Source organism: Antrostomus carolinensis, unplaced genomic scaffold (genome assembly GCF_000700745.2).
Source record: "Antrostomus carolinensis isolate BGI_N321 unplaced genomic scaffold, ASM70074v2 scaffold4798, whole genome shotgun sequence".
Classification (NCBI taxonomy): Eukaryota; Metazoa; Chordata; class Aves; order Caprimulgiformes; family Caprimulgidae; genus Antrostomus; species Antrostomus carolinensis.
The window spans coordinates 28,962-52,244 of NW_010330832.1; the positions used below are offsets into that span (position 1 = coordinate 28,962).

Sequence of the window (23,283 nt, forward strand, 5' to 3'; positions counted from 1 at the left end):
ACCAGGAGGCAAACAGTGGAATTACAGCTACTACCAGGTTAAAAAAACCACAACCCCCTAACTTGCTTTCACTGAAGATCAGACAGACTTGATTAAAAGTCTGATTTTCTGATCATAGGGTGTGCTTGCTGGGCAGGAATCTAAAAGTTGACTCTGTTCATCCTTGCCTCGATTTTCAGGGGTGCCCTAAACAGCTCCTGGAGTGGGCTCACTTTATTTGCTAAAAGCTGTTCTCGATTTGATTAGTTGAAGATGAATTTGCACTTTCCCTTTGCCCTGTTGTTTGGGAATTATTCCATTTTGTTCGCCTAAGCTGGCTTTGTGGTTACAGAACATTTTCATGTACTCTGAGTTTCCCTTTCATAGGTTTTCATTGCTTTGATATTCCATTTAGATAGCTGTTCTGATTCAAATTATTGCATTTAAATAGTGTATATCTCTGATCCCAAGGGAAACTCCAGCAGTCCTGTAATATGGAGGCTTTGAAATCATAATGTACTTGCATATATTTGTTTTCAGCTTTTTTTCCAGCATGTGCATTGCTGTGTTCAGGTGAAACCTTCATATCACAGAAAAGAAAAGCAAATAGATCTCAGACTGAAAAATGAGGACATGGTTAAATGAGTTTCCTTTCCTTGGTTTTAGGGGACATCACACAAAAGGGGTATGAGAAGAAGAGAGCAAAGCTTCTGGCTCCGTATGTTCCACAAACCCAAGGTAGGTGCTTGTTTGAGCTGTTCTGAGGGTTTTGCATGGCCTTGACATTAGAGATCTGTGGAGTGGAGCACTGAGATTGCATTTCCCAGCTCTGAACTGTTCTGCTTCATACGTGTCTCCTTATCTAAGAATCACACTGTGGAGGTTGCATGGATGCCATGAAGTCATGGGCACTATTTTGCATCTGGTTCACTTCATCCTGAACTCCAGGGATTCCTGGTAGTTCCAGAGCAGTTTGGTGGGTCTCTGTAGAGTGCTGTGTATTTCAACACTTTGTATGCCCTGTTCTTTTATCTCCCACATACATAAATCACATCCTACTCCCTTGTTAGCAAAGAACTCGAGGGCTTTGAATCAATCATGAAGTGTGAGGTCCTCAAGAACCATTCTTGAAACCTTCTTAAAAATGGTTTAACTGCAGAGTTGGTCTGTACTGTGTCCTTTCAGCCATCTGAATTCCTTGTTGGAGAAACATTAGAATTTTCATAATTTGTTGGTGTATTTTACCAGAGTAGCTGAATTCATGTGCTGGTTCTTTGGTTTAGAGATCCTTAGCAGTAGAGCTGATTATATGTAGGATAATTATAGATAATTGTAAACTGAAGGACATGGCTGAAAGTATGCCTAATAATTATTACGGGCATGCTTACCCAAAATAATTGTGCTACTGATATGCTGAGATGCTTCACCATTAAAAACTAATGTGTCTGGCTCGTAGCAGTTAGGGGAGTGAATGGGGATGACAGGCAGCCATGACTGGACTTACTGGAATTTACTGAGACTGAATTACTGCCAAAAAATAATAATAATACCAAAAGAGTAAAGGCTAAAAGTCCATTTATTGACCATCAACATTGCATCCGTTGGGGAAAGATTGTAGAGGGTTTTTTTCTGCTGAGATTACAGCAGTTCACTTCAGGCAATTGCTTAAGGAACATGAAAGGACTCTGCCACTGTCCTGTGATAACTTCTAGACTCTGCCACTCCAAAACACTTGATGGTTTTGTTCCTGCTCTCCTCCATCCCAAAATTGTTTCTCAATTTTGTTTTGCTTGTGTATTCAACAAAAGCTGGTACCCTTCCTCTTGTCCAAAACTTAACTGCCACAGTGGATGCTTTGTACAGGAAGGAACAGTGTATTCTGAGCTAACACACTGGAGGCAGCAAGGCAAGCAAAGCTTGGTTTTTAGCCTTCAAATTTGAGATCTTGTTACAAACAGCTCTCTGAGTGCTGAGAACTGCCTCCCTGAACCCGGATGGGATAGGAATCTCTGAAGACTCAGTTGCTACCTTTGTATCAAATCTCTTTCTGTTATTTAAAGAAACCAAAAAGCAATACTCATGACTAACCCCTCTGTATAGTCTTTATAAGTAGATATTTGTTAAGCAGGTTCTGCCATCTCTCAGTCCAGGGTGTATACCGGTGGAGATCTTGAGCCTTAGAAGGAAACATGGGCTCCCTTTGTATGTTCAAGTGCTTTCTTGGCAGACTTGCTTTTGTCCAGAAGTCTGGTGGAAGCTGAAACTCTACAAGTTGCTTTTCATCTGACGACGTGATCTTGCGGCCCTCACGCCTGTCACTGTGCACGCACGTTTGGTTTGCTTCAGAAAAATGTTGTTTAATTAGGAGAGGAAAAAAAAAAAAAGTGTTTGGCAAGACTGTCTGTGGCCCTGATATTTTAATTGTTGCTCTTTTGAAAGCTGCAGAATGAGCTGAAGTTCAGGAAGAGACACAGGCTGATGGGAGGTCACCAATTAAGATAGCATTTTGACTACCGTTCTGGCTCAGCCCTCCAGCTTTTTATATATCTCTCTATATCCAGCTGCCCCTGTATCTGGGAGTCTCCCGTTGTAAAAATCCTGTTGAAGTCATGCGTGAGGGATTCACAATCAGGTGACCTTGTTAATGAGCAGAAAATTAATTTAGTCCACAGCAACAACAACAAAAAATATTTCCTCCTGGCACTCAGTGCATCGTGTTTCTCAAAGCACCTTCCTCAGATGTGAGCTAATGTATTGTCTCCACTTCAGAGATGTGAAGTGAGACGAAGGTGTGATGACATGTCAGGGCCTGTCAGCACTATCATTTGGGAGATTCTTGCTGCTAAATCTGTGCTCCCTTCACATTGCCTCTGGGAGCTTGCTTCATTACTTTAGAGTTAAGACAACAATGTTAATTACCTAAAGATACATGTTTTCCTGCTGCAACATCCATTTTTTGTCAGTGGAACTTACTGAGGTGGTGGAGCTGTGATACCCAGAGTTGATGCTCCTCTCTTAGGTGCTGGCTGCTGCACAAAAAGGCTCTGAAGGAAAATGTTTTGAGCAGGTTGTGCATGTTAAGTAATGCTGCTGATTTCACTGTTGCCCAAACCAAAACAGGGAGGGCAGGAACGCTTCTTTCTTGTTGCACTGCTGCCTGACCACCTGCCAAAATAGAGAAAGGCCGCCCTGCTGTCACCTCCTCCTTGGTGTCTTTCTGAATGTGGATAACTCAAGCTAAACCCTGAGTTGCCTTCTGAAACAGACTGGGGTCTCAGTGCTTTGAGATGTTGCTTTTGTTGGAATAACACTGACGTTTTCACATCACCCTCAGAGTCATTTGTGAGAACCAAATATTTTTATGCCTATTTTAAAAGATACAATCCAATACTATTTATTTTTTAAATTTTTTTTGCTATTTTGCAAAACCCTTTTTGAATGGACAGATGAACTGCTCTGCTACTAAGAGCTGGTGCAGCAACTGGGGAGATCTTATAGCTGCCTTCCAATACCTGAAGGGGCTACAAGAAAGCTGGGGAAGGACTTTTCCTAAGGGCAGTTAATGACAAAACAAGGGGAAATGGGTTTAAACTGAAAGAGGGGAGGTTTAGATGAGATATTAGGAAGAAGTTCTTCACTGTGAGGGTGGTCAGACACTGGAACAGGTTGCCCAAGGAAGTTGTAGATGCCCCCTCCCTGGAAGTGTTTAAGGCCAGGTTGGATGAGGCTTTGAGCAACCTGGTCTAGTGGAAGGTGTCCCTGCTGCTGGCAGGGGGGTTGGGACTGGATGATCTTTAAGGTCCCTTCCAGCCCAAACCAGTCTATGATTCTAACTCACCACCTCTTGCAACTAGTTTTTGCTGCAGACTACAGGCAGGTTTCTGTGTAGAGCTCCCGTCCATCTTAGTTGCTGCAAATCTGGAAAAGCATTTCCAACTTTTTAGCTCAAACAATGCAGACACAGGAATGTCTTCTGCCAAAATTAGCAGCCCTTGCACACAGACTGTTGGCAGACTACGTTTTCTTGCTATTTAAGATAATGCATTTGGTTCCTCTGCTAATGTGTAAAGGAAATTATATTCATTAAGCACTGTTTCACTGTCAGAACCTTTTTATGTAACTTCTAGAGTGCTCTTGCTCCTGTTTTCTATTCTCATGATGATGAAAAAAAAATAAAAATAAAAATTTTAATCAAGCAAAGAGAATGTTGGAGTACTCACTGCTTTTATTGAAAAGGTAAGATGAATGTGATCTGGTGTTTTTTGTGTTCCAGTACCTCAGAGAAGAGGGTTGGAAGACAGCAGTAATATGCTTGTAAACCTGTTGAGACTGAGAACATTTGAAGCTCAGTGTGAATTTTAACTGTTAATGTATGTCTTGTTGGTTTTTCTGCTTCGTGTTATTAATGGATAGCACAAAGTGGGAACATTATGGATTCTGTTCCTTTAGTGCTTCATTTCTTTGAAATCATGGCACTTTGGAAAAGAAGTGTTTCTTCTTTGCTTCCCAAGTGGGCTGTCATGTATTTCCTGTCTCAGAAGAGTCCTTCCTGCCACCCTGTGTGTTGTGGCCTGCCAATAAGCCAGCAGAACTCTACTCTTTTTCTCTTTATTCCCCCCTGCTGTCTTTCAGCATCATATTATTTCAAATGGAAGCTAATGTGAAATAGTAACAGTGATAAAACAGCTTTGTCTCACCCTGTAAATCATGCACACGTGCTCCAGCTTAGTGTGGTTGAGAGTTTCACCCCTTTAGAAGATCTGACTTGCAGCTTCCACAAATGGGGAATTATTTTCTTCCTTATTCAGTCTGAGGGGTATAACAACTGCAAATAAAGCTTAGCACTTGTCTCTGGGAAATAAATGTATCCATCTTTGAAATAATATCCAGAACTAAATCAGTGGAGCATGTGAATTCTTCCTTCGTGTCTTGTACAGGGCAGCATTAAGATCCATCTAGCTAGTAACTCCTGCTAAAGTCTCTGAATCTCCTCAATCTGGTGAGTTCTCAGTGCTGGAAGGCAGCAGCAATCACACCAAGCGTGTGCAGCCGTGCCTGCTGCTGAGCCAGCCTGTCCCCTACGCTCTGGAGGTGCTGCTCAGGCTGACATGTAAACTCTAGAAACTTGTGTTTGTTATTTACACGATTTCTACAGGCGTGTAGCTTCAGAAAATCATCTTGTCACAAGGAATTGCTAGTCCAGCACTAGCACTTCTGTTCAATTCTGTATGCAAAACATACAGAATAACAGGTTTGCTTGCTGCTTTTCTTCTGTCAGATGAATCTAGCACTTACTGTCCTTGTTATTAATGTAAATACTTCTCCTCGTTGATCATAAATGATGCTTATAATGATTCTTTTAATCTAAAAATCTTTTAATGAAAAGAAATCTCTGAATCTTATTGAACCTTTTCCTTCAACAAAATGCAGGGATCACAGAGCAGTCAATTCTGGTTAAGAACTAAGGACAATTAAACAATCTATACCGTCCTTCAGAAGTGAATCTGAAATAATTTCTTTCTCGTGTCTCTGTAGATTTGGATCCTGCCAGCAGAAACTGCAGCTGTAGCAGGATTATTCTAAAGGCAATGCTAAATAAGTCACCTGCCAGACTGAGCTCACTTAGGTTGCTTTGTTGTATAACCATTTGTGATTTACTGTAGCTATACACTTTTTTTCCCCTCATCTGTGCTTGAATGTTAGGAGACTGTAACATGTTATTATGTCATTGCCAAATATTTAAACAAAGAGCTTGCTCTTGGTGTGTCATGTCACTTCCAGACACGTTTGATCCCTTTGTAAATGGAATGTCATGTTTGCCTTGTGATGCCCTGCAGAGCAGATGAGATGCTTTTGCAAGACTTAGAAGAGAGAACTGAATATCAATTTAATAATTCATTTAAAATAGTGTTAAATCTGCTGCTGACATCTAGTGGGTACTTGAATCTGTAAATACTCAAATGATCAGAAAGCATGAAGCTTTTCTTCTCAGCCTGTGAAGTTGTCTTGTCTTTGGATCAAAATAAAACACTCTCATTTTTGATGAAGGAAAATATATGTTACGAAGATGTTAAAGTAATTATCAGTGAAATGTGTTCCAGAATGACAGGAAGGTGACACAAACACTGATTCTGTGAGTAAACTGAGATTTTTGAATTGAAAATCTTGCTCTGAAGTCCAGCTCTTCTCATTAGCAGATCCTGCACCTAAACCACAGAAAACACAGAATTCTCTTTTCCATTCTACTTTTGTGCTGCTGGTGTCTTTGTACAGGTGATGGTTATGTTTTGATGAGTGAATAGAGAACTCTGTGTTATATGTTATGACATCCAAAAAATACCAGTGAAAATGAGGAATAGTTGTTTGTCTCCCTAATATGGTTTGTGAATTTCTGAGTAGCAGGATGTGTTCTTTTTAATTAGAAATAAAGGTTCTAATTTTTTGGCATGATAGTTGAAAGAATCATTAATACATAAACCTGGTAACTTGCATCCATTGAATGTTGATATTGCAAATGGAACTACTAAAAATTTGAGTAAGAGATGAAAAGTTTTGGAAAGTCTCCCAGACCAAATAGTAACGCTTGGGGTTAAGAGAGAACATCTTCCAGGAGCACGGTGTCCCTGGATTCTTGAATTTTTTCCAAAGCATATAATGCTGGGCTGAGTGGATAGTTAATTGCTGTAACATTCAATTAATATTTTGCTCTTTAGGATGTTGGAAGGTATAGGAGATGGCTGAAGATTTCTGCAACTAGTTAGGTGTGATTTGCTGGTATTGTAAGTTCCCTGAGCTTGAGGCGCTTGCCTTAAGTTGTTTACCTAAAACCACACACTAAGAAAGTGGTATAACTGGAATTGGAGTCCAGGATTTGTGGTTTCCTCTTCGTTTCTCTAATCCTTTGGTAGTTTGTGAGAATTCATAAGTGGCACAGATTTAGATGATACGATTGCTCTTCTTTTTGCATGACTTCAGGTGACAACCTGAAGGTAATTACAGCTCTGTGACCTGTTGTTCTTAGTTTTTAAAAAGTTCCCACTGATGCACAGATTCATTTTAGAATTGAAACTCCCATAGCAACAATTCCTAGTGTCCCTTGCTGAACGAGGTTAAAATGATAATTTCTTACCAGATTATCTATTTAGCTCCTTGTATTCATGGGCAAAACAAACTTTTCCATGATGATAAAGCCACTCACTTCTTGAGTCAGAGCCTGGACAGCAAGAGGTCTGTTTGCTTTTGGAATTAATGTGAACAGCAGAGGCTCTTGCTGCTGATATATTACTGGTTTTCCTGTCAATAACACACACTGGTCAGTGGAACACTGAGTAATAAACCCAGCTTCTCAGCATATTTTTCTGTGGGTTTGCTCTTCTTCACAACTGAAACTTAATTTGGGATAATGACTTAATGCATCAAACCCCTTTGCTCTGTGTGCCCATAGTAGTGGTGTCTACAAGGAGGCTGATGTAAATGACTGTGATCTCTAAAAGCAGTTTGCATAGATCGCTTTACCACAAGTTAAACTGCTAATTCTTTTCCATTTTAATGCAATAGTGAGAGTGTGGTGCAGTCCTGTTCTCACTGGAAACATGGCAAATCAGGGAACAAACCATACAGACTCTAAATCACAGAACACTGAAGTTCATTGCAACTGGCCCTGTTATGTGTTTGGAGGTGTAGGATTTACCTGCCTTATCTACTGTGTCATTTATCAAGACTTAACTGAATCTTATCACCTTTGCTTTTGTATTTTGTAATGGATTCTTTAGAGGTGACTTCATCTCCCTCTATCACTGATAGGTTACTTTAATTATGTGAAACTTTGTATTGTGTCACCTACTTTGGATTTGCTGTCAATTGTCTCTTACTTCAAGTACCTAACAACCCCTTAGAAAAAAGCTGGAAAAAACTCTTCAGAGTAAGGTCAAAGAAGGGACAGGTATATCTTAACTGATTAAGGTATAATTGGACAGATGTACTAATATACTAATTAGATCCACTTCACTACAAAAAAAGGGGGGGAGAGGGAAATCCTGTAATTATATGGTAAAAGAGAAAAGTATCATCAAAAAAGCTGCTTTAATTTCCTATTCTCAGAGAATTGTGGACTGTTTTCCAGGGGTTGATCCAGCATTACAGAAGGAATCCAGAACTCAGATGCCTGTTCCATCTGCAACTCCAGCCTCAGCATCATCATCATCATCCTCCTCCTCATCCAAATTTCACCGAGCTCGCTCAGGGGGAGCCAGAGATGAGCGCTATCGATCTGGTAAGGCCAGGGGCAAGAGTTCACCTGAAATTCCTGTTAATGAGGAATAATGTACCATGTCCTCTCAAGGAATCAAGCTTATTATTTGTCCACTGGTAGAAGTCCTACCTTGGTGTTTCTGTTTACTGAAACATCAGACTTGTAGGACTGCAGCTGAGTATAAAAAGCAAGTAACTTTTTGCCACCTTGATTTGCTGGCTTGAATGCAACTATTCAATGCAAGTCATTCTCAGAATGGAAAGCTTATTTTGACCATGTCTGTAGGTAACCAGATTCAGTGAAGTAACAGGTAATTTGTTCTGAGATTTGGTGATTGCTGGTGCATATCTGCTCTAGGAGCTTGGAAAAATGAGAGCTGGCTTTCTCCATCGGTTCTTAAAGTACTTCCAAAGAGGAACAGAAATGGCTGACTAGCACCCTGCTGATTTCCTTCTCCCCATAAGGGAAGGAGAAGGTGGCAGCACCTATTTTTTCTCTGCAGCTGGTTTTGTTTTTCACTTTCCAGTAACAAGATTTAAGTTTTCTTCTCAATAGGGGCAAATAAAGTATATCAAATAGACCTTCTCCAGTAACACTGCTATCACATACCACCATTTCATACAGCATTAGAAGAGCTTAATTTTCTGGTTTTTGGAAAAGCATCATTAAAATACATTAATCTGAGAAATTAATGTAGATGAGCTCTCCCTTGTCATAGTAGTTTCTTAATAAATTGTCTTCTCATCATCAGTGATGTTTTTTTTCCTTTAAAGAGTTCTGGATGTTTGCAGAGGGATGGAAGCCTCATGTCCTAGCCTGTTTCAGTTACTAATCAGCATGTATTTACAACTGCAGTTAGTAACTTTCAAGATTTACATGAGATCTGCATCCTTTCAGGTTTTGGAACATAAGGTTTTTCCTAAATCAGACAACTGGCTCAGAAATTTGTCAGTTTATAGACTAGAGTTGCACCTGGGGCTGGATGCACTTTTAGCTTATGTGCATATTTGAAATTATGCACAAGCATATTTTAGGATAATCTTTGTTTGAGGGAAACAATCTGGTGGGGTTGGGGTTTCTGTAAAAGTTGCTAGAGACACAAGAATATAATGATTTACCCAGAAGATTCTAGACTAAAAAAACCTGACTCTGCTATTAACTTGCTAACTTTAGAAACCTCAGTTAGTTTCCTTGGGTTTTTTTTTGGGGTTGTTTTTTCTTTTTTTTAAGAAAAAAAAGGAAATGTTACTCATGAGGTGGCAAAATGTAGTTGTTTAGGAAGGTACTGCAAAATGGAGAGTTGCATAAATACAGATGACTGGCAATAGTTGCACATGTGTAAGCCTTGTGTGTTTTTCTTCCTCCTCTACTGTTGCAAAACCGAGTGTGTGAACTTCCATTTTTGCAGATATCCACACAGAAGCGGTTCAAGCAGCACTGGCAAAACACAAAGAGCAGAAGATGGCCCTGCCCATGCCAACCAAAAGACGGTCTACCTTTGTTCAGTCTCCAGCTGATGCCTGCACTCCCCCAGGTTAGGCTCTTGCCGTGTGTGTCTGTGTGGATGTTGAGGTACGCATTAGTAACGGTTCCCAAATGAAGAGGCTGCAAATTGTCAAAATATTCAAGCTCTTCAGCACATTTGTAGGTAGTCTCTTCCTCCTGTAGTTCTCTTCCTACATTTGAGCAGCTGCTTGCTTTCATGGAGCTGCTGTTAGGGCTGTGAAAATGACTCCTCTTCCGGGAGCTCTTAAAGAATCAATTGGCAAGAGCTAAGTGGACTTTCTGGACTGAGGCTTCTTCTTTTGCTTCCCTCACTTTCAGTTGCTTAATTCATGTTTTGATTTTGTTAAGGCTTAATACTCAACATACAGGAAAAGGATTTGCAGGAATATATATTTCTGGGCAGGGACCTTGGAGGGAGTCCTGTGGGATTCATTGACTTGCAGGACTTTTCCTTCCTAACCCCTCCCATGTAATGGCTGCAGCAAAATACCTCGGATAACGTGGTGTCTGTCATGGTGCATGTGCATCAGATATTAATAAACCTCTCTGTTTTCAAGCAGCTATATGCACTGGCTTAAAAATTAGTATGTGTAATTTTCAACAGTGACTTTTATGTTGTCTCTTCTTGTGCAGAAGCATCACAGTCATTTGGATTGATGAAGTCATCCTAAAAGTATGAATTCATATCTCTATGAATTCATATGTCTCTGAAACTTCTCTGCTCGGCCACTTCACTCACACCTATTCTTTTACCTCCTCTTTTCTTCATACTTCCTTTTTTTTTCTTTTCCTTTTTACTGGGGTATAATGCATGTTCCTGGTGTCTGCTTGGGTCTCAGCTTTGTACTAATTCATCCAGGACTGCAGCACGTTCTGAGCTGTGGGTGCTACACAAATAAAGGTTAACACTTGCAGTGTCTCTGGAATCAGTCTTTTTCTTCAGCTCGTGACTGCATTCTACTTTGGCAAGTAGGTAGAACGTCATTTAGTAGTTTGATTTACAGCTGTAGTATAGGCAGGCAGTCACTTTGAAGAACACATAAAATTTTAGACCAAAGCCTGTATGTATCTAGCACTGTACAGCTTAAGATATCAAGTAATGAATGCTTTCTTCATGATATATAAGTGATCACTTCACAGCTTTAGGATAGACCAAGTATCTGTTCTCTCAGAAATGCAGGATGCAGTTCCTCGGTGTAGTTTTCTCTGTTTTGGTTTGGTTTGTTTGTTTGTTTTCTCCAATTGAAAGGGACCCATTTAGAATACCAGACAAAAGCATTTTCTGCCCCTGGCCTTGGCACATTTGTTTCCCAGTGCCTGAGTTCTGCTTTGTTCTGGCAATTTTCACTTTTGACGATGATACTGACCCCTCACTTTCCATTTCAGAATTACCAAAGTTAGGCAATACAGCATCTGATATTATAGAACATGAATGGAAAATTAATGAGAGATAAGTCAATAAACTTGGAGAACCCAGGGGAAGGATACTTGTCTGAGGAGGTGAATCTTTTCATGTGCTTTAAACAGGGGCAAAACACAAGGGGTAAACACATTCACATTGGAGATGTCTGCTGCTTCAACTCCTGTTTTGGCCAATGTGACCTTGTTTGACACAGCCTGTGGGGGAAAAAAAAAAACCCAAAAAATCTTCATATTTACAAGCCTGTTCCATTGCTATGTGAATTGGAAAGAGAGCATGTTCTATGCCATGTGCTTTTCCCTAAGCAGCTAGATTTTCTTTTCTGCTTCCACACAGACACGTCTTCCGCATCCGAGGATGAGGGGTCGCTAAGGCGCCAAGCTGCTCTTTCTGCTGCATTGCATCAGAGCTTACAGAATGCTGAGTCTTGGATCAACCGATCTATTCAGGGGTCATCCACATCTTCATCAGCATCTTCTACACTTTCCCATGGAGAAGGCAAAGGGACCAGTGGGTCACTAGCTGATGTATTTGCCAATACTCGAATAGGTAGGAGATGAGTATGAACAGAAAAAAATTGCTTCAAGTTCAGATTGTATTAATAAAGCTGGAGTTGTCCGTGGCGTAAGGGAAATTTGGATCAAGAGTTTAGTGAGTTGTGATGGAATTTGCCAGGATTTGTTGGAGTTGCACCATCATGATTTTTTTTTAATTTTTTTTTTCTGAAGAATCTCAGAATATTGAGTTGGCTGAAAAAGGGGAAGTGGGGAGCAGGAGTTCATTAAAGTAGAAAAACCTCCAGGGTGTGATGACAGGATCAGGAGGCACGACTTTCTTTCTGTATACTGTGTTGCTTATGTCTACAGCTCTTTGAAGCTACTGTGTGTACGAGGCTGCCCTATGCAAGTAGCATTTGGCATCTGTGTCCTGATGAATTCCATAGGGGTGGCTTTGCCTATAGAGTGGGGGAAATGCTGTGTGTTAACATTCTCATTTTGCTATATAAGCCCTTATGGTTTATTGTTTGTGTTAGATTAAAAAAAAAAGAAAAGAAAAGAACCAAAATCAGCCATCCTATATAAGCCCTAATGGTTTATTGTTTGTGTTAGATTAAAAAGAAAAGAAAAGAACCAAAATCAGCCATATATATGCACAAATGAGCATGTCATTAAAAGAAATGATTTGAGCAGAGTGAAGATTTAGCACAGATCTTTCATGACTATGTCTGAGAAATAATCAGAGCATCCAGGTATTGAGAAGACGGAGCAAAATCTACAGATCTGGATACCCCAGGCTCAGTTTTTTGAGGTTCTGAGGTGCTCCTCGCTGCTGATGCTTCTGTATGAAATGGCAAAGTTTGTTTTTGCTCTGTGTTTGTCTTTTTTATCTGCTGTGGAGGATATTACTGCATCTCAGGAGATGTCTGTATTTTGTGTGCTCTCTGCTTTTGCTTAACTGGTTTGGGGCAAGCAGTGCATAGAAATGCTGGTGTTTTTTAACTGTTTAACTTATTTTTTTTGTTGCTGTTATTTTTGTTTGTTTATTTGTTGGGATGCAAGTTGTTTTCTGAATTGGAAAACTGGGGAAATTGCCCATAAAATATGGTCAATATAATTAATGTGTCTTTGAAGCAGAGAGGCTGTTTTTAATCGGAGCATACAGAAAGCCACGTTACCTTTTGTAATGAATTCAGATAATACAGCTTTTTACCTACAGAATAACTCCTATCTAATATAATTACTACTTTATGCAAAACAGAAGCTTTAAATCTTTGTTGGAATTATATTTGCTATGTGGATGCCACTTTCATCCTGTGTTAACACCTAATTTAAATGAATAGGAACTCTCACATACGCAATTTTATACATCTCTTTGGAGAGAGCAATAAAAAGTCCTGCAAATGTTTGGAGTTGTACAAAATTTAGGACCTTCCTAGTGATCTTAAAAGTTCAATATATGAGAAATATTCCTTGCCACTCTTATCTCCAAAGGTACACAGAATTGGATGGTTTTTTCTCCATAAAAAGAGAGGCACAGAGAATAAACCACAAAAATCTTCCTTCAGACTCTCTCTGTGTGTGCCAACATCCAGTTTCAAAGTTGGTGGGTTTTTTAGTTCATAAGCAACAGTTGCTGGTTCTAAACAGAATATTCTTGCCCTAGGAGATGATTGAACCTACTGTATTGTACAAAGAAATCCCATGTAAGCAAAAACTGCTTATTTAAGAGAAAGTTAATGAGAGAATTACTGAAGTATGCCGGCTTACTTTTGCAGTTTTGAAGCTTCCAAACTCATCTGAAAAGCAGAATAGTGTCTTGCAACTTAAACCAAACTAAGACCCAGCTCACTGAATTTATTAGTTTTTAAGTTTATTATTTAACTGCTGGGAGGGCTCATACTGTTTAGCCACTGAACTGGAAGAAATTTAAACCCAACGTGATTTTTTTGCTGATCTGCTTTAGTCAATAGACTACCACATGTTTTGTTTTAGAAAGCCCTTACTGACAAAAAAGTTAAATAGTATAATTCTAGCAAGAGAGATTACTGCATAGGTGATGTAGGTTTTTGTTCTAGGGCTTTGAATATTTCAGAGCTCATGTGCTTCTCAAACTCTTTTTTTTTCTTTTTTTTTTCCTTTTTTGTTCTCAAACTTTTTTTTTCTTTTTTTTCCTTTTTTCTTTTATTTTCTTTTTTCCTTCTTTCTTTTATTTTTTTTCCTTTTTTCTTTTATTTTCTTTTTCCTTCTTTTATTTTCTTTTTTCCTTCTTTCTTTTATTTTTTTTTTTCCTTCTTTCTTTTATTTTTTTCTTTTTTCCTTCTTTCTTTTATTTTCTTTTTTCCTTTTTTCTTTTTTTTTTTTTCTTTTTTCTTTTTTTCAGTACTGAATGTCAAGAGATTTGAACTTGATTTGAAGGTTAGAAACCAAAAATAGGAATTCTGTCTTAGTGAACCACTTTCCTGACATGGACAAAGCCACTCATCTCATGCCTTTGTTTTCTGTTTTCCAGAACAGATAATGTGCACCTCCTAGAGCTGCTTAATATTTAGGAAGCCGTGTGTTTAGCATTAATAAGAACTCCCATGCATTCAACCCATTAAGTTTTTATGATTGTTGGTAACAGGTAACTAACACTTTGCTTGTTCCATCTGTTAATACAAAGTGTATGTTAACTGCTATCTTAATTTTCTCCCTTTGTTTAGAAACTTTCTCAGTTCCCCCAGATGTCACAGCAACTACCTCCTCTTCCTCAGCACGCCCAGCAGCGATTGACCTTCCTCCTTCAGGGATCGTGAAAGGGATGCACAAGGGATCTAACCGGTCTAGTCTCATGGATACTGCTGATGGTACGGAACCTTTCAGAGTACCCAGAAATTAAAATGGTGTTAAGGAAGGACTTAAATCACGTGATTTATTCTCCCAACTCAAGTTTATCCCATTTAAGCACTTCACAAATCTGAAATGATTATGGCATTAGCATTGGGGGCCTACAAGAAAGTTGGGGAGGGACTTTTCATAAGGGCAGTTAATGACAAAACAAGGGGAAATGGGTTTAAACTGAAAGAGGGGAGGTTTAGATGAGATATTAGGAAGAAGTTCTTCATTGTGAGGGTGGTCAGACACTGGAACAGGTTGCCCAAGGAAGTTGTAGATGCCCCCTCCCTGGAAGTGTTCTCGGCCAGGTTGGATGAGGCTTTGAGCAACCTGGTCTAGTGGAAGGTGTCCCTGCTGCTGGCAGGGGGGTTGGGACTGGATGAGCTTTAAGGTCCCTTCCAATCCAAACCATTCTACGATTCTATGATTAACACATCCCTGTGCTGCAGTTATGACATTGACATTAACACATTCCCATGGTGCAGCGATTACCTACTATGTACTGAACTGGAGAACATCATGGGAGAGATAGTAGACTTTCCTCTACCACTTTTTAAGAAAAAAAACCTACAAATGCATAGGTAGGCTAATTGTTTTTAAAAGCTTTTGTCCTAAAATCTCTAAAAGGAAAGGTGAGGTGCATGAAATAATGTAGGCTGTGTTTTACAGCAAGTGCAGCGTGTCAGAGACAGATAGAAATTGGGTTTTGGAAGGGAGTAAATGCTTTGAAAATGAATTTCTATTACTAGCATTTTCTGACCACTGAGATAATACAGAACTGATGTTATACTTACTAATGTCATCTTGCACTGGCACAGCCTTTAATAATGGAAGCCAGTAGTTGAATGAGTGGGCATACCAAGAGAAGTATCCTGTGGTGGAAGGAGGTAAGATGTAAATGTTAATGGACACGATGAACACTTTTATTAGACAAAATCTTTCCCTCCAGGTGTTCCTGTGAGTAGTAGAGTCTCCACAAAAATTCAACAGTTGCTTAACACCTTGAAAAGACCGAAAAGACCACCCCTAAAAGAATTTTTTGTGGATGATTTTGAAGAAATTGTGGAAGGTAACAGCACCAAATAGTGTTTTTTATTGGTAATTTGTTTTAAGTACTCAGATAGGCACAGTACTGAATTTATTTATGCCATTCAGAGCTTTCAAAGTCCACTTGCTATTTGCACCTAGCAGTAGCCTTTATGAGTCAGCTGGCACAAAACCAGTGTTTGAAGTAATTTACTGTACTGCTGAGCTTTGGGTGGCCTCCTCAACGCTAAACTTCTTACAATAACTAAAACTTATTAACCAAAATATTTAGATAGATTTTTAAATCTTCATTTGCTTAGGCTGCTTGAATTAATTTCCCAAAAGGGATTATCTTTACTGGTAATGTCATTACAACCTGATCTTATAAGATTGTTTTTCTTTTCTCCAGTTCTGTGTTGCTTTCCTCACTGTTGTATGGAACACCTTTGAATAACACATTAGGAGAAGACTGTGTTCATGATGTTTTGTTTTGTGCAGTGCTTCCTAGGAAATGAAATGTGATAGGGGTTGTTAAACCTAAACATGATGAGGAAAAGCATTTGTTTTCAGTGCATCTTTCCAACTTAACAATCTAGTAACAAATGGGCAAAGATGAACTGGAAACATGATTGAATTTTCTTCAGTTCCGCAGCCTGACCCAAATCAGCCCAAGCCAGAGGGACGCCAGATGACACCTGTGAAGGGAGAACCCCTGGGAGTTGTTTGTAACTGGCCTCCTGCCTTAGAAGCAGCACTGCAGCGCTGGGGAACCACACAAGCTAAATGTCCCTGTCTGACAGCACTGGATGTTACAGGAAAACCAGTTTACACCCTCACCTATGGTGAGTCGAGCCCTGACTTCCATTGCTAAACTGCTCTGAAAGAGCAGTGGTGGATAGAACACAGGGTTGTTGGGTCTTACTGTGGTTGCAAATACCTTCCTGGTTTTTGAGAGCTTTGTAGCCAAAGCTGTGTAACTGAAAGAGAGGACGTGACTGAAGATGGTAAAAGCAGTAGAGAACTGAAATATTCTCTTGTATGCTGGGTTGATTTAGAGTTGTGCAAGTCTCTCTTCTTTGTGTTCTAGGCAAATTGTGGAGCAGAAGTCTCAAGCTGGCCTACACACTGCTTAATAAACTGGGGACCAAAAATGAACCCGTGTTAAAACCTGGAGATAGGGTAATGAGTTTGGGACTGTCTGGTTCTCCCTCTGAAGTAAAAAGAGGGTTTTGGGGGGCTGGAACTTACCACAGACACTATAATCTTGTTCTTTTAATAGCGAGACTCATCCCAGGGACAGGCTATTTGGGAAATAAACTTCTGTGATTTTTCAGTCCTGCTGACTCCTCTGTAAGCAACTTCTTGGCTCTGGACATTGAAATACATCTAAGGAAGAGCATTGCACCTCTGAGAGAAATACAGAGTGTTAGATGTCCTCTGTGTTTTGGCTGTGTGTGCATCTTCATGTGTATGGGCACACAGGGAATGCTGACGTTACTGCGTGAGAAACTCATGCACGTACCATACATGCCATGGAAGAAAGAGCACTTGAAGATGCCCTGTGAAAAATGCTGTGGTAGAACATGAAATAACAGAAAGTTTTCTGACTTTTAGTTGTTCTAGATCTGAACTTTGCAATTTTTTCCCTGTATTTCAACTAACAAAACATTTTTCTGAATTGTAGGTAGCCCTTGTTTATCCCAACAATGACCCAGTCATGTTTATGGTGGCATTTTACGGCTGTCTCCTAGCAGAAGTCATACCCGTGCCTATAGAGGTACCTCTTACCAGAAAGGTAACGTTGTTGGAATTTAAGAGCAGTGATAGGCTGATGTGGGATGAAAACCAAGTCAGACCATCAACCTCTGAAAGTGTTTCACAGCATCCAGCTGCTGCCTGAGCAGCTCCATATCAACGCAGTACGCGAGACCTTTGTGAACCTGGAATGGCTGCTTAAAAATGGAAAAACTTATTGACCAGAGAGCTGTGCTGAGCAGCTGGAAATGGTCGATTCACCTAAATGCTGTAGTCTTTGTTCTGTTACCACAAATAATTTCTGTGGTACCCATAATAATGTGAATCTACCCTCTGATTGATGTGAAGGGAGGGTCTCATTTCCAACCATGCTTAGCACCTGCCAGTGTTTTGACTTTGCTGGAGACTGAAGGTGCTAAGTATTTCTGAAGACTTCAAGGCACTATTTGTAAATTGTGTGCTCAATGAAGAGTTTTCTTTACCCTTACCAGAATTTTTGCAATATTGCCTTGTTATTGCCATGTCAAGAACTATCTAAAACTATAGGATTTCATAAGAGGAATGAAAAGAAACAGGATAATGGCAAACATGGCAAGAGAGGTGGTAATGAAATGGTAAGCTGGTCTGGCAATGCTATGGGAGTCACAGAGCTTTGCTTTCATTTGGCTGCAACACAACAACTGTTCTAGCAACTAAATACAAAATTAAAACTTCTCCCAGTATTTACCCAGTCAGATTTCATAGTGAGGTGCCTCATTTCAGTGTGTTTCTCATTGTGCAATAGAAATTAGTTCCTGGGGAAAGAGAGGCCTTGTTATTTCGGTGTAATTGTACTTTTTGCTCTTCTTGCCTCGTGATTTTCCTCTTTGAAGCATCTGGGCTTCCATTAATGAAAATAAATGGTGGATGCTGGATGCCTAGATGCTGGGCATGAGCACTTGTTTTCTGTGGATTTCACGTCCAATGCATTTTAGTCTTGCCAATGTAATATTTGTTTTATGTATAAAGAGTTCCCTTTGCCAATCACCAAATTTCTCTGCAATCTGTCCCCAGTTACATAATCATTTCATTTTTAAAACAAAATTAATTGAAAAGAGCAGACTTGGTCTGCAAAGGATTAAGTAGCCCTTCTGCATTTTTCTAAGGGCTTACTATTTTCCTGTGGGCTTTTACTGGCTTGTAGGTATGTCTCCCATTTTCACTCAGCAGGCCTTTGTGCTGGATATATATCATCTTCCAAAATGTGTTATTGTGTAAGCTTAGAAGCTCTTGTGTTCATCCCTTCCAGACAGTGGTTGTCATTTGAGTTTCATTTCAAACCATTGCCAGACATTGGATGTGGGAGGAGAAACACAAACCAAAGGAAAGGGTGTTTGTGGACATGGGTTGTTTCTTCTTTTTCCTCCCCATGTGATCCATAATGTTACTATCCAGTTACCAGAGCATTACCAGACCTTGGATTTTGGTAAGGGGAAAGTTGACTTATGTCATTTTTAAACAGAAATGACTTTTTTTCCTCCTCTTCCTCAGGATGCTGGTGGTCAGCAGATTGGTTTTCTCCTGGGAAGCTGTGGTATTGCTTTGGCCCTCACCACTGAAGTTTGTCTGAAAGGGCTTCCAAAAACCCAAAATGGAGAAATCGTGCAGTTTAAAGGTTAGATTGGTTACATACTTGCTTTTGATTGTACTTTTACTATAGCTGAACTGTCTGAAAGGAGTTGTCAGAAGTCTGAATGCATTTGGGGGCAGCAAAGGGAGCAACTTTTCTGATAGCATCACTGAACTGTTGTAGGTTTTATGCGTATGGTCTAGATTCATCCATGTGTCTGACAGAATTGCTTTGTTGTTCTGGAAATCACGATGAATCCACCCTACAAGCCAGGGTTGTCCTCAAATCCCTTCAGCAGCATTTGGCCAGTTCAAAAAGCAGTTTTATTAGTTGATACAACAAGCTATATTTAGAAATTCTGCAGGGATCTTTCCTGAGTAGAGGAAGTGCCTTGTTGCCCACTGAACTCCCTGATGAGAAACAAGATGAACCTTCTGGCTAGTAGCTTGGCTTGAGTTGGTATTTTGCTTGTGTAACTGAACTTGGACAAATGATGAGGTTTTAGTGTATTCTTACAGAATATAAATCTCTCAATAAACAAACTGATATTAATATTCCACTTTAATTTTGGCTCTAGGTTGGCCCAGACTCAAATGGGTTGTGACAGATTCAAAATATCTCTCCAAATCTCCAAAGGACTGGCAGCCCAACATCTCCGCTGCAGGAACTGAGCCAGCATACATTGAGGTAAGTAGTGAATGGGGAATAGAAAGGAGTTTCCAGGAGCTGAATTTAATGTTCTAATCACCAGAGAGATAATACTTTTGCCTCACTACCTTAAACTTCCCAGTTTCTAGCCACTGAAACGATTCTTACTTATTTTAGTTTTGAATACCTTTGTGGCCTTGAGCCCTGCTCAAAATGAATTGGAGAACACTGTTCCAGCATGCTGGTAATGGAGATAACTGAGCTCTCTGAGAGCACTTGATAACACAGATTTCTGAAACTACTTAAGACAGCAGCATTTTGAGTTTGCTCTTCTTCCTAGAAGGTTTCTTCCTAGAAACCTCTTCTTTTGGTTTGTACACCTCACTAAGGCAACTTCTAGGAATTGCAGTGGTTTAAGTAGTAACAGTACTTTGGCTATTCTAAAATTACAAATTGGCTTTTCAGTTTACTTATGGGAGGAGGAGGAGGAGATGTTGTGAGAAGTAGTAACAGTAAAATAAATGCAAACACATTCAATTGTCATCTTTATCTCACGTCTCTCTGGAGTTCTCTGAACATGTTTGCCACTTGAATAACCATCTTCTCATCAGTGAGCCTTGCTGATACCTTTCTACAAGCACGTACTTTATTGAGTATGTCTCGGCAGCTTTTGAGGAACACAACTTTTTTTCTCTTCTGTAGTACAAGACGAGCAAAGAGGGCAGTGTCATGGGTGTTACAGTGTCTCGGATCGCCATGCTGTCTCACTGTCAAGCCTTGTCTCAGGCCTGCAATTATTCTGAAGGTAGGTGATGTCACAGAAATGTGAATCAAACGTGGAGCGTTCTCCGACAAGCTTGAGTCTCCCTCTCACTGTACTGATCCCTCATTAAAATATCTTTCCATACTTCTGTTCTTGATAGTGTGTGTAAGTATCAAAGCACCTCTTGCATAAACTGGTTCTGTACCAGTCACATGAGGCTGTTTGACTGGTCCAGAAATGGGGATTGGAAATTGCTAGTGGGAGTACAGAGAGTTCTGCTATAGGACATGGTTTTAATCTGGTCTGCCTTGTAAATCGAGCTAATTTATATATCTATGACTGAAACTTTATTTTTAGAGCTGTATGTCATAGTAATTTAAAATGCAGAGTTTGTCTTTTGGAAGCCATTGCTTTAATTTCCATTGCTTCTGGGAGTCAGTGCTTGAATGATGTTCTCTACTCTCTTGCCCTGCTACTGCTCATGCATAATGAGGTTAAGACCCTTTCTGTTGTACTGAGTTACATTACAGGCTGGAATGTAATTTTCTTGTAACTTTCTGGGATGTGTTCCTTCTCTTAAATTGATGTTCAGTCTTGTTATTTTGCATAACAAGGAGCTCTGACTAGTAAAATGTATCATCAGACGAACAAGGCTCTGACTTTGCTTGCTACACGTGTACCTCTTGGAGCAGATCTGACAGATTCCAATGACAGATTCAAACGTATGCAGATTCTGGCATAAATAATGATCACAGCTGTCCTGGCACATTTCACTTCAAAACTACAACTTCTCTTTTCCCAGGTGAAACGATAGTGAATGTTTTGGATTTTAAGAAGGATGCAGGGTTGTGGCATGGCATTCTAACGGTGAGTTGAACCTGTAAAGACTTTCTGAAGCATTTCATAACTCTTTATAATTGCAACATTTGAGGAGATGGTTGAGGACCATTACCTATTAAGTCAACCATTTCTCTCCCTGCTGGATCTGCAGTTCTCTGGAGGGAAGTGTAGAGGCATCCTCAGTAAAATTCTCTGTGGGATAGGGCTTGATGGGCAGTGAGGGTGACTCCTATTTCTGCTTCATAATAGGTTTTGTGAGCCCTTTTCTAAAAATCTTTTTCTGCTTTTCAGAATGTAATGAACAAACTTCATACCATCAGTGTGCCCTATTCTGTGATGAAAACCTGTCCACTCTCATGGGTGCAGAGAGTTCATGCCCACAAAGGTAACTGTGTATGTTCTACAACTTCAGCCCATCAGGATAAATGAGTGAGGGGCATTAAAATCTCAAATGCTTTAGAGCCTGTCTTCTTGCTTTTCCATGACAAATCACAAGGGCCAAAACTCTTAATTCATTTCTAAATATGCACAAAGTCCTAATGCCATGTGAATGTCTGAACTTGATGGGGACCTCATGACCTATGTACTTAAAGCCAGTGCTTTTTATGAAACCAAGAAAATAGTTGAGCACAGCAAGATCTATTGATTCCCCAGTCCTCATTGAGGACATTCAGATGGTGATAATGATTTCTGCATTTTGGAGGAGGGGATGCCACAGTAACAGACCCTGGCTCAGGTGGTGAGCAAATGGCCTGTATGCCACAGCAGATGCTATTGCATGTTGGGGTTTGCTGTTACTGCAGGCTCAATTAATTAAGGCTTCCTTGCTTTAGTGAGAATTTTCTTGGGAGTGTTGGAGTGTGTATTCATATGAAGATGACTCATGGAAAGCTTTTACTTGTCCTTTTATGGATTTTTTTTGTGTGTTGGTTTGCAGCAAAAGTTGCTTTAGTCAAGTGTCGAGACTTGCACTGGGCCATGATGGCCCATCGAGACCAAAGAGACGTCAGCTTGAGTTCTCTGCGCATGCTGATTGTCACTGATGGTGCAAATCCTTGTGAGTATGAACATCCTCCTGTTCATGGGAGAGGGGGTTTCTCAGCTAATTGTCTCACTGGCTCAAGCTTAATCCCTTTGGTAGATACTTCTGAGAAGATTTCACTTAGGGCAGCCGTCTAGTAACACAGAGCTGTGGATTGTGGTACTCGAGCACCAGGTCAAAGACTTTTCTGTGCTTTCATCCTTTGAGTATGAGTTGTGAAAGACTACAAAGTAAGAAACAGGAGAGTTTAATGAGGAGCTCTTGTGTGTAAAACAGAATTCTGGTAGATACAGTGAGATTGGTTTTAAATTGCTCACAGGGGATAAGGTAAAGGCTTTTAAGAAGAACTTTGAAGGGGGGGAAAAAATGTCCAGAAAAACCTGCAAGGAATGCTGGTAGTGAAAAGGCTTAAAGAATGTTTGTCTAAATGGCACCAGCTGGGAGGGATACTTGGAATACCGTTAGACCTGTTTGGATTATGCCTGCTGCATGGAAACAGACACCACATGTGTGCACTAATTATTGGAGATTTGGAAAGTATTTTAAGCCTGTTGTTGTATATAACAGGATATATAATATTGTGTAATAACTCTGAAGCAAACTGGGGGAGAAAAGCAGAGTTGTTGAAGAGAATACACCTGTTCCCAAGTCACATGCAGTAGGCAATTCAGCTCCTTTGTGGCTGGTAACTTGCAAGATGCTACCTGGAGTTTTTAGAAGTGATACAGTATATATTCTCTGCAAACACACTGCACTTATTTCTAGGTTATTTTACAGATAATTTTAAAAATCAAATTCATAATGGCATATTTTCTTTCTTCTCAGGGTCTGTTTCCTCATGTGATGCCTTCCTCAGCTTGTTTCAGAGCCATGGGCTTAAACCAGAGGCAATTTGTCCGTGTGCCACATCTCCAGAAGCGATGACTATTGCAATACGGAGGTAATGGGCGTGCAGCATTGCAGTCTGTCTGCTAGATTAAGTGATCCAGGCTGAGGTTTGTTCACACAACAGTTTGTCATAGTTGACTTAAGCATGTAATGAGCTCCACTGACATTTACTGTGTGTGCTC

General features: G+C 40.0%; 1 protein-coding gene across 1 annotated transcript in view; it reads left to right on the forward strand.

Moving 5' to 3' along the window:
- Positions 1–650: 650 nt before the first annotated feature.
- LOC104528875 (disco-interacting protein 2 homolog B) overlaps positions 651–23,283 on the forward strand; it is a 37,744-nt gene continuing 15,111 nt past the window's right edge. The window contains exons 1-16 of the mRNA XM_010173021.1: positions 651–717; positions 8,102–8,251; positions 9,639–9,764; positions 11,493–11,705; positions 14,359–14,502; positions 15,480–15,599; positions 16,201–16,398; positions 16,644–16,735; positions 17,241–17,351; positions 18,842–18,965; positions 19,498–19,607; positions 20,271–20,373; positions 21,134–21,198; positions 21,463–21,556; positions 22,109–22,228; positions 23,039–23,153. Coding sequence (XP_010171323.1) covers positions 8,140–8,251; positions 9,639–9,764; positions 11,493–11,705; positions 14,359–14,502; positions 15,480–15,599; positions 16,201–16,398; positions 16,644–16,735; positions 17,241–17,351; positions 18,842–18,965; positions 19,498–19,607; positions 20,271–20,373; positions 21,134–21,198; positions 21,463–21,556; positions 22,109–22,228; positions 23,039–23,153 — 1,847 coding nt within the window. The 5' untranslated portion in view covers positions 651–717; positions 8,102–8,139. The remainder of the gene's footprint in view (positions 718–8,101; positions 8,252–9,638; positions 9,765–11,492; positions 11,706–14,358; positions 14,503–15,479; positions 15,600–16,200; positions 16,399–16,643; positions 16,736–17,240; positions 17,352–18,841; positions 18,966–19,497; positions 19,608–20,270; positions 20,374–21,133; positions 21,199–21,462; positions 21,557–22,108; positions 22,229–23,038; positions 23,154–23,283) is intronic.